Source organism: Muscardinus avellanarius (genome assembly GCF_963383645.1).
Source record: "Muscardinus avellanarius genome assembly, chromosome: 12".
NCBI classification, from domain to species: domain Eukaryota; kingdom Metazoa; phylum Chordata; class Mammalia; order Rodentia; family Gliridae; genus Muscardinus; species Muscardinus avellanarius.
The window spans coordinates 27,557,049-27,568,546 of record NC_137798.1 but is presented as its reverse complement, the minus strand read 5'-3'; the positions used below and the strand labels follow the sequence as shown (position 1 = coordinate 27,568,546).

Here is an 11,498-nt window from a genome sequence, read left to right as displayed (position 1 = left end):
GATGGGAATTGGGTAAAGGTTAATTGGGTGATGTGTGCATGGATGTCTCCACTATCTTGTACTTTATTAAGATGTATGACTACAATTCACCAATAAAAAATTTTTAAACGAGGAGAGAAAAAAATCATTACATAAGAAATTCTCCAATTAATAGCTGCTCCTTATCATAAAAAAATTAGGAAGGAACCCAGAATGGTGGCACATAGGGAGGCTGAGACAGGAAGATCATTATAGTTTGGTGGCCAGCCTCAGCAACTTACTGGGGCCCTCGGCACCTTAATGAGACACTATTTCAAAAGTAAAAAATAAAATAGGGCTAGAGATGTACTTTGGAGGTAGAATGTCCTTGGGTTCAAACCACAGTGCCAAAAATAAACAAAAAAAAACAGGGGTAAGACAACTATAAGATGATATATTCAATGGGCTGAGAAGAAAATGTGTCAGACAAGAATTCTGTCTAGAAAAAATGTCCTTAAAAAATGAAGTTGACCGTTTTTGTTTTTTTGTTTTTTTGTAATACTAGGGTTCCTGGAAGCCCTTCTACCTCCGGGCTACACTCTCAGACCTATTTTTATATTTTTATTTGGCAACAGGATCTCCTAAGCCAGCGCACGTGGATGGCTTCGAGCCTGTGCGATCCTCCTGTCTCCGCCTCCCAAGCACAGGGATTACAAGCGTGCACCACCACACCCAGCAACCTAAACTTATTCTTAAAGAGAAAATCAAAGGTTAGCAAACTACCTTATAATAAATACTAAAGAACATTTTTACTATGACTATGTATTTTTACTATGTTAACAAATAGTAAATCAAATTCAAACAAAGAAATGGCAAATAAAGAGGTCAGTTTGCCTGACTATATCTTCTTCTTGTTAACTGAATTTAAAAGGTTAAGGGTATATTTGTGTCAAGTATGAAAACATGTGTTGAAGGGTTTCTATCATGTTTTCAAAGAACTATTGGTAGATACTGGCTCCTGCATCTGGGTGCACAATGGGAAGACCAGCCACGCGAGTTGCGTCAGACCGCAACTTGCCTCTTGATACAACTGAAATCCAATTGCCTCCAAGACGAAGATGCTAACACCAAGGGGCAGGACTGGCCTGTCTGGGAATGCTTTCCAAATTGAGCCTAAGATTCTCAGACAATTGGTAACACAAAGATGTCCAAGAGACACAGATAATGAAGGGATGTGAAGTTTCTCTACACGAAGCAGGAACTTGTGAGTGGGGTCATGAATGGAATTTCAGGGAGTTTTGATCTTTCTCTCTCAGGAACAGTGGAATGACCAGTCTAAACCTAAAGGCATCATCCAGACACCGAGTGTGCCTGTGCACCCTAGAAGCTGGAATCAAGGATCCTACAGTCCTCCCAGTCCTCACCCCAAGGAGCAGCACAGATACCAAGACAAGAGTCAGCACATTCGCTAACCACACTAACTTTACTTATACAGATTATAATACCCCAGGGTTCAGTTTCCCACTCACACCCACTCTCCCAAACTTTCTCATTCCCCGCCCACCCTCTGCCCACCCTTTGCCTACCCCAACCCTCCCAATACCCTCCCCTGCCTCCCCATGCTGAGGACCAGCGGGATCCCCACAGTGTGAGGAGCCTTCAATTCATTGGGTTTCAGGATGCAATGAGGCTGAACCCACGCCAAGGCCCAACCTGAGTGGTGAGCACCCTGGGGGCCAGCCACTGACACCAGGGGCCTCAATGCCTCTTCTTCTTCCTCTTCGGGGGCCCTGATGACTCACACTTCCTCTTCTGAGGCTGTGAGCCTCGAGCCAGGCCCAGAGACTCATCTTGCTGTCCAGACCCCTCCAGTGAAGGCCCAGAGCAGGGGGCCTTTGCCAGCCGAGATGCACCTCCCATGAGAGCTTGCGTCTTGGAGTAGGTGGCTGGACGTAGGGTGGGGAGGAGGCTCCTTCCCTGCTGGGGCACTTGACCTCCAGCACCTCTTGGCCTGAGGCTCATGCAGGTGGCTGAGCAGTCCTCAGTGGGGGGCCCGGCAGCACCAAGGGAGCCTGCGGCAGCACCCTTAGGCAAATCTGCATCTGTGACCCTGTGTCTCCCAAGTTCCTGGGAGGTGATCCGTGGGGGTCCGGCCTCGGTGCTAAACCCTCGCACAACACGGCCATCTCGCTCTGCACCTCGACAGGCCGCAGACTTGGAAGCTCTTGAGTCCAGTGCAGGCACAGTGCGACTCCATTGGCCCCGCACATCTCCTTTCTTCTTGGAGGACTGGAGACGCTTTTCCACCAGCTGCAGGAGGAAATATGACTTGCCGACTCTGCACCAGGCAGGGGGAGGGCAAAGAGACTGGGATCCCAGGGGCTTGGGACAGGAGGGAGGATCTGAGCATCACCTGTCTAGGTCTAAGAGAAGGACTTGGTCTATGCCCGCTCACGTGGTGGGCCTTCTTTCAGCCCTGCAGCCTCAGCCCTCCCTGGATCTCCTGTCTCCTGCCATCTTGTCCATCCCCACAACACTCCATCCAGGGGCAGCCATGCTCAGGAAACCATGAATCTCCAGCAGGACAGGGATAGCCAGGTTGACCAAAGCTTGAGAGTAGGGTCTCCTCCACTCAGGTCTACTGCATATCCTCCCTCCCCTGTCTGTCTGGAGTTTGCTTCTAGAGGGTGAGGTCCCTCTCAGCTTTGTCTTTCTGGTGTCTTATGCTCCTAGTTCTACCTGGTGTTTCACGTCCCCAGGTGTACCTGGTGACACTCTTGCCCTAGTCTATCCGGGCTCTCCAGTCCTCTGTTAATCTGGTATCCCTTTTTTCCTTTTCTGCCTTAGGAACCTTTGCTTGCCAGTATAGCTGGTGTCCCTGTGCCCTGGTTCCTTGTGGTCCATCTCCCTTGTCCCACCTGGTGTCCCTCTCTCCTTTCTACCAGGTTTCGTCCCCTCTGCTAACGTTACTGGTGACCATGCCCTGATCTACCTGTTACCTTTCATTTCTTGTTTACAGGTATTCCCCTGGATACTTGTGTGCCTATTGACCCTCGCCCCAGCGCCTACCTGGTCAGAAGTCAGTTCTTCTTCCTCCTCCAACTCTTTGGTTAAGGCCAAGATATCCACGTCTGCTTCTGAGGAAAGCAAATCTGCCAGGAATTGGGGGTGAATGATGGCCTCCACCTGGGAAAAGAAGGATAAAGCATGGCTATACGTGGCCTGGAGCAACCCCAAGGCCAAGGAGACTTCCAGGAAGAACAGGAAGCAATGAGCCTGGTACTACGGGGGGTGGGGGCTTCTAAGTCATCATGACCACTAGCTACACACATGCACACGCACACACATACACATGCTCACTATACTTAGTACTAGGGACCCAGCTTAATTCCAAGGGCCGGGGTACCATTCCCAAAATCCTCCAGATATCAGGGATCCAGGTCCAGCCTACCCTGGTGACAAAGTCCTTCTGGGCGCACAGCTTGTCAATGTAGCTCATGATGTTCGGGTTAGAGCTGGCGCTGTATCCTTCGGGCAGTTGCTGCATTTGGTCCTCCTCACAGGCTGTGTCAGACTCCTCTGAGGCTGAGGAACAAGGCCCACTCAGGTGCTCCATGATGTTGATATTTTCCTGCACGGCTTCAGGAGGGATCTCCTGCGGTGCCTTGGTCTGTGCTGGCAGCTGGCGCTTGGGTGCCAGGGGGCGGTCAGCCCGGGACTTGGGACCAGTCTTCCTGGAGACACACACTAGGACAGGGAGGAAGAGGAGGGTGGTGTGTGCACAGGGCTCCAGCATCACCCCAAACACTTGCTGCAGGGCAGGCAGAAGACCTAATCTGGCCCAGGGTGAGCCAGGGCATCCTGACCTCAGGACCCATAGAGGATGCTGTGCATGAGGTGGGGCATTAAGACAATGGTCACGTGGGAGGACATTTGGAGCCACTGAGTCCAGTGGACAGTGCAGGGAGAGAGAGCTCTGAACTTGGCAAGGTCAATAGCCAGCCAAGCAGTCCAGGAGCAAGGGCAGCAGGGAGCCCAGCCTAGGGGTGCGCTCTGCTTGCAACCACAAGGGCCCCATCTTGAAGGAAAAGTGCTCCTGGGGGCAGAGTTCTTCCTGAGCCCTGACTTCTCTCATGAGTGCTTATGGGAATGTGGAAAGCCTCACCTGGCTGCTGGGCCACCTTGGGAGCTGAGGGCTTCGGGGGGTCCTGCCTGGGTGGGGCTGCAGGAGGCCGGCCCTGGGATTCTGCAGGAGGGGCTGCAGGAGGCTGCAGCCGGGGATTCTCCATCTCCTCTGCAGCCTCAAATTCCGTGAACCTGGGTGACAGAGATGATAGGTGGTTAGGATTCAGGTAAGCGACAGCAGGGGTGCCAGCCACATCCCCAGAGGAGGCAGGATCCCAGCGCAGGGGTAGGAGCAGTGCATGTGCATGCTGTGGCAGCCCCAGGAAGGAGCTGTAGCCCGAGCAGAACACAGCTCCTGGAGTTCCACCATGTCACCTAGCACCCAAGGGAAACTGGCCGGCCTAGCCAACTCATCAGGTCCCCTGCGGGATCCCTCCTCCAGGACTCTCCTGTCCTTGCCCAGAATCAAACAGAAAAGAAGACACCAGTCAACTCATGAGGGAGGTGATTGGTGGCCTAGAATACCAGGGTCCTGTCACCTCGGGAATGCCGAGGCTGTCCCATGAGCCCTGGAGGTATTATCTGGGAGCCAAGGGCCAAGAGGAGGTCACACAGAGTGGAAGCTAAACAGAGAGGACTGGGATTATTACAAGAAGGCAGGGATTGTGCAGTTGTTGTTGTTGTTTGCTCATTTGAGTGACAGGGATGACAGGAAGGAGCAAAGGTCATAGGAAGAGACTTGTCCTCAGGGTGTCTGGAGGTAGGCTTTGCCCACCATGCTATCCCCACGCCCACCCTCTGTTGGATGCAAGACTGTAACTGTGGTGTCCTCGATGAGCAGGGGCGGCCCACCCTGTAAAGGGCAACAGGCCTTGTCCGGTGCGTGGCATGTACTAGTGGAGTGTCCCATATGTGCAGCCCCGCTGCACAGGAGACCACGTTGGCTGGCTGTGTTAGGCCTCCCACCCTGACCCGGAGCCTCAAAGCCAGTGTGGACCCAAGACTAGGGAGCCTGGAGCATCACGGGCCCAAACTTGGAACCCCAGCCCTCCAGGGAGGGAGACAGTGCCTGGGCAGCAGGGCATGCAGGCTCGGGCCTGTAGGAGTGGACTCTCCCAACAGGGCTTGTTACCAGCCGCACCATGCCCCTGTGCAGTCCTCGCACCCCAGCTCTGGGCGGCCAGGGGCTCTGACTCACTTCTCCGCCATCTTGTGGAAGATGATCTTGTCAAAGTTGCTCGTTCGCTGCCATTCCTGCAGGCCCCTACACAGCCCGTCCTCCAGAGACATGGTGGGCTCCCGTCGCGACAGGGTCCAGAGCACGGGGCTGCAATTGCTCAGGGTCAGCCACGGTCCCCCAGCCCGCCCTCCAGCCCAGGGGCCCCAGGTCAGCACAGCCGCATGCCTCCGTGTTACTGCCTGGACAGCTGCCCCTACAAGGTATGTTCTCGGCCTCCCACAGGCCTCCCCTACCAGTTAGGGCTGCGTTGGCCTCTCTCAGGTGGCTCTGAGTCCTGCGTTGCTGTGTGTGGTAGACATGTGGTGTGTCCTCCACAGTTGTGCTGAAGCCCTACCTCGTATGTGCACATATAGGGAAGATGTTTGCAGATGGGGACTTGGGTGGGTGTAGGGGCAGGTAAGGTCTTGAGGGCAGGGTCTCAAGATGTCAGTGGTGCATGCAGAGGAAGAGGACCAAAACACACTCAGTTCCGCCAGTGCGGACGAGTGGGGCATACGTCTTCTCAAGCCAGGAGGAGGAGCTTCACTAGACACCAACCCCAGAAATGTGCGAAACGTGTGTCTGTGGTTGAACCACCCAGCACAGGTGCTCCGTATGGAATATAGAAGTGCACAGAAAGGCCAAAGAGCAGGTCAAAGTCCTGGAAGAGGACATAAACCACCTCAGATCTAAGTGGAGCCTGTGTACCCCAGGGTGCCATGGAGAGGGGGTTCTCCAGAATAACTCAGTGGGCGTCTTTATGTCATCTGTCAGCCCAGCACTTCTTTTTTCCCCTGGCTGTGCTGTCCTCTGGGCACCAACCATCAGGTCCCTGTTGAAGTTGAAATACTAGGGAAGGGACCAGCTACGGAGTCAGGACTCAGTTCTGGGCCCCCACTGCACTAGGTGTCTTCTCTGACTAAGTCCTCTGAATGGTGGTGATGACAGCTGAGGAACAATGGCTGCACTCCCGGGGCTGAGGACCAGCGGGAGAAGGCACACTTCCTGCCTGGCCCTAGAGGCATGGTACTGGCACGCGGCACTCAGCTTGCCCTTCCCCTCCTGACCGGCCATCCTTGGCACTCTCCAGCCCAGGCCCCCAGCCCACATGTCCACTCGGGCAGAACTTCAGGGTGAGCCCCAGGCCATGGGGGCACTCACATGAGGAAGCAGGAGAGTGCCTTCACATCAGGCGTCCCGGGGAGGTTCCTGCACACAAGGGTCTTGATGTGCTGCCAGTGTAGAAAGTTCTCGTAGACACTGTACTGTCTGCAGGAGCCATCCGTGGAGGCCCCGTCCTGGGAGCTGGCCAGGCTGCCCTCTCCACCTGCCTGGTGTGGCCATGGCTCGCCGGTCATAGGAGATGCAATGGGGGCCAGGGTGGCTAACGGTGGTGGGCCCTGAGGGGCGAGGCCCAGGGTCGAGCTACCCACTGAGGGCTGGGGCTTGGCGCTGTCCGAGGCAGGCACAATGGTCACTGGGGCAGGAATCACCATGAGGATGGGAGCGGGTTGCACCACAGTCCCATTGAGGGCACTCCAACTGGCCGGGGCCTGAGTGAGGACAACATTCTGAGTATTTGGAGGCCCTGCTGGCCGCACTTCTGTCCCAACTTGGAAGATGAGGTTGAAAGACCCAGGCCCACCTGGCCCATGGCCACCAGCTCCCGCGACAGAAGGTGTCGTGGGATGGGCAGGCTGCAGCTGTGTGCTCCCCTGAGAGCTCGATGCAGGCATGAAGGGGCCTGGGGGCTGCTTCCAGGACCACTGGACTGCTGGGACAGGGAGAGCTGGCACGAGGGGCAGGCCAGCGAATGGAGACATGGAGGCCGCAGGGTTCAGGACCATGTTCTGTCCCAGAGCTGTAGATGCTGTGGAGACAGAGGAAAGGGTTGAGCTGAGGAGGAGAAGTGGAAGCTGGAGAGCAACGCACAGCCCCTCGGTCACTGGGAGTGAGAGAGGAAGCTCAGCAGTTCAGGCCACTGGGGCAGGGGCATCGGGCAGTTTGTGTTTCTGATTGGATTTCATGCTGTTTTCCAACTGTTCAGAAGTATCCCGGCAAACACCTGGTTCCAAGTCCACTCAGACTTCCAGACCACTGTCTGCCAGGAGCAGCACCTAGGCCTTCCCTCCTCTTGAGACCCGCTGCGGGCTTTGGAGCCTCCTGCCCAGGCATCTCCCTAGAAATGGATCTGTGGACTCTGCTCAGTGATGCCATCTAGGCATCCCACCTGTGGGAAAGGGACCTTGTCTCGGCCTGGCCCCGGCACTCTATGAGCCTATAGGTTGGCCACAGGTTCAAAGGGTGATGCGCCCTCACTCCCTTAGTGTCTGTTTTGCTGATGCTCCTAATAGTCATCTCTCTTCCCCCAACCTATCACGTAGAAACAAAGGCACATCAGTGGAATCGCTCCTTAGACATTGCATGAGGAACCCTGAAGGGAAATCAGTAATGAAGGTGGATGCTTCTCCTGGCTCCTTCCACAGCAAAGATCAAGGTGGGTACATTTCTGGCCACCCTGTCCCCAGCAGTGGGGCTTGCCATACATGGGGAGGTCTGTTTCCAGGAAAGAGGTGAGTGGGCTAGACATTGGGTCCCTGAGATCAGGTCCTTGCAGTGCAGCAGCTGCCGCCTAGGATGGTAAAGGTGTGTGTGTGTGTGGGGGGGGGGTGCCATGGGTTTGTCAGGGATGGTCACCAGAGGTATTAACAACCACTAGTCATGTCAGAATTCATTGTGGGAAATGGATCCAATCAAGACCTGTTTGTTCACCCATCCTTTCTGTTTTGTTTTCTTTTTTAGCTTCCAATAATGAACAGGAAAGGCTCACAGAAACCAGGCTGGAGCCAGCTACCAGGTGGGACAAGGACACCTGCCTATCCATTAAGCCTTGATGCAGACCAGTGGATGAGAGCAAGGGCCATAAAGCATTCCCCTTACAAGAGGCCCTAATGTGACTTCTCATAACAGTCGCAATTACAGGGATCTTCCTGATTCTATGCTGGTCTCTTTCCCCTGGAAGGTTCCAGCAGTCATAGAACCTGCTTCCAGAAAGCTAGGTGTACCCACATCTGTTCCCTGATCACAAAGTAGCAGACAAGGAAGATGAGCAAAGTCTTCCTGTCAATTGTACAAGGAAGGTTGAACATACACAGTAGAGTGGAAAGATTGAGAACCTCTGAAGCCCTGTGTCCGTAGGGCGACAACAATCCAGCAATTCAGGGAGGCCCCAGCACTATGTTGGTTGAGGTCTCCCAGCTGCCCTGCACCAGTGAAATCAAAGACATCAGTTGCCTAGGCTGAAGAAGAAGCTTCCTTCTGAGAAGGAAGAGGCCAAGGGGGTCTGGGCTATGGCAGTTGGAGAGCCCTCACAGAGAGGTTTCATCACCAGTGTCGTAAGAGAGAACCTCATCAAGCAATGTCCTGGCTAACAGCATTTCTCACCAGTGTCCCGTAAGAGCTAGGATACTATTCTCAAGCCCCTTAGAAAGATATCACGGGGAGTTCTAGGTGTCTTGAGAAAGGACCTGGGGCTCAAGCTTTCCCACTGAACCCCCTCCAGGTCACACTGTGACACACTCCCGCCACTACCTCTAAACCTGTTGAGGTGACCTGTCTCTATCTAGGAAGACTAAAGTCACCTGAATCCTGTCTTTTTCCTGACCCACTGTATTTCCACCAAGGCATCTTGATCTACCTCAAAGAATCCCTCTCCTTCTCATAAGTAGTACATCCTGCTGGAGGATTCCCCCATATCTCTAAGTGAGCTACCCTTGGGGAAACACATCCCTCTCTCCTTCCTCTAGGTCAGCTTAGTCAGTTGTCCCCAGGGTAAGTGCCAAATTCAAATTCTCAAAGATTTAAGGAGTGGCAGGTATACAGATAACAATCCCCTGACCCTCCAGGCTTACCTGCTTCTAAAATCATCCCCACACGCTTTAACACTGACTTTGACACTGATGTCCTCCACAGTCAGAAGAGTCAACTGCAGGACCCAGAGCTTGAGCTGGCTCCAGCCGATGCTCGAGGTCCAACTAGAGCTGGGCAGGTAAAGTTTGAATTTAAATAGGAACAGAATGTAGGGCCCAGACATTCTATGGTGGGGGAGGGGCTGGGCAGCATGGCCGAGTGGGAGAGGGAACATTCCAATGAGAGCTCTGGCAGTTAGGCAAGAACTTCAACTCCCCTCTCAGAATACACTGGCAACATAGTTGGTGTGTGCCTCTAGACCATTTTAAAGGTTTCTCAGTTTCATCGCACAAGGAAGTCATCTTCCTTCCATTCTTCCTTGATTAACCTTACTTGAGTCCACTCATTCTACCCTGCTGCTCTTGTAGAGGTGGGCACTTAACTAATTCCAGTCATGGTTGCAGCTTATGAGAGAAATTTGCTACACATATTCAGATGAATACAGGGCTTCTCAGGGAGACTCGAGGATGGTGTTTGAAGGAGGATCATACATCCCAGGAGAGCTGGGTATTTGCATGCTGGGTGCATGGTGTTTTCCAAAGCAATCCTTGTGTTGCCAGTAAATGTCCATGGTGCAGTCTTCATTCTTCAGCATGATAGTCTGACTAAAAAACACAGCCGTTGGCATAGGAACAAATCACGTCTTTAGAGTGTTTCCCAGACCTGAAATTCTTTCCAGAACTGTCCTTTAATGGAACCTTCAGAAGGACTAGGAATCTTTAAAGGACATTTTTTTTTTTTTTAAGGAGTGAGCAAGAATCAAAACACAGTCTAAAGTGGATAAAAAGCACTGGGCTTTCTGGGCATGGTGGCACATGCTTGTATTCGCAGTACTTGGGAAACTGAAACAAGAGGATTGCAGGTTTGTGGCCAGCCTCAGCTACTTAGGCCCTCTGCAACTTATAGAGATCCTGTTTCAAAATAAAGAATTAAAAAACAGGGCTGGGGTGTAGCTCGGTGGTAGAATGCTCCGGGATTCAATCTCCAGTACAAAATTAAATAAAGCACTCGGCTCAGGATGGACCTGTGCGACGCGTTTCATTGAGAGGGGTATGGAATGTATGGATGGCTTATTTGTAATTATGTGTTTTAAGACAGGCAGCCACAGACGCTCCATGAAAATGTGCTGCCTCAATCATAAGGCCTGGCGATTACAGCCAGTCTTGCAGGATCTCCCGGGCTAGGCTTTCCCTCGCGCATGCTTAGGATGCCCACCGATGTCACCCTGTCGCATGCACGCACCGTTCCTACGGCTCACCCTGGGGCATGCGCACGCCCGCTTTAACAGCTCCCAGCATCCACTGCGGCTTCGCGTGGGCGTTGTGCAGGCTCGTGAGCACAGGGCTGGTACCAACGGCCTCGGGAGCCGGTGCCTGGGCGCAGAGGTAATGGCCACTGGGTGGAGGCCCTGAGCCTGGCTGGGCCCTTGCAGCCTGGCTTGTCAGCTGGGGCCAGGACCAGGGAGAGGCCGCTGTGCACGGGCGGCGCCCGCTGACTCAAAGGAGCTTCCAATAAAGATTGGTGGAGACCTGGGTGTCCCGGGAGAAAAGCTTACTGCGGGCTCTCTGTGTGTGCAATTCTGAGGTGGGCCTTCGTGGACGCCGGAAAGTGGGGATTTTGATTGGGGGCACGGGAGTTGTGGGTTAGTCATTTCCCAATGAAATATGTTGTTGTTCTTATTTGCCTTCTTTGCAAGGTGGGAATTCAGAGATTTATTGTATGTCCTCAGGGGTGGGGTCGTTGTAGTGTGTAATGAACTTATAGTTTGGGGGTTGTGTTAAATTGGATGGTGAGACTCTGATGTATTCACAGGTTTGTGATGGTGTCTCGATATTGGAATTAAGAGAAATTCATTCCTGTTTTTTATGAGACTAAGTTGTGTTGGGTGTATTTGGGGGATATTTTTTCTTTTTTGCAGTATGAGGGATGGACCTTGGAGCATTCTACCTTCCAGCTACACCCTCAGTCCTATATCTTAACCATATATATATATAATTTTTTTTTTTTTTTGGTGGTGGTGGTACTGGGGTTCCTGGAACTCCTTCTACCACCGGGCAACACTCCCAGGCCTATTTTTCTATATTTTTTTAAATTTGGAAACAGGGTCTCTTAAGCCACCGAGGCTGGCTTCGAACCTGCGTGATCCTCCATGGACTTGTCCACTTGCAGGTGGACAGTCTCAGTTTCAGTATTTTTGTATGAGTGATGGTTGCCAGGTGTGTATTCT

The 11,498-nt window shown here is 53.0% G+C and overlaps 1 protein-coding gene across 1 annotated transcript; it reads right to left on the bottom strand.

Moving 5' to 3' along the window:
* Positions 1-1,716: 1,716 nt before the first annotated feature.
* LOC308270947 (NUT family member 2G-like) lies at positions 1,717-10,922 on the bottom strand (the record flags this gene model as incomplete). The annotated part of the gene is made up of 10 exons (XM_080707091.1): positions 1,717-2,268; positions 3,028-3,144; positions 3,410-3,705; positions 4,124-4,275; positions 5,282-5,410; positions 6,464-7,198; positions 9,214-9,342; positions 9,763-9,876; positions 10,523-10,644; positions 10,827-10,922. The coding sequence occupies 10 exons, from the start codon at positions 10,920-10,922 to the stop codon at positions 1,717-1,719; spliced, it is 2,442 nt and encodes an 813-aa protein (XP_080563217.1).
* Between the last annotated feature and the right edge of the window lie 576 nt (positions 10,923-11,498).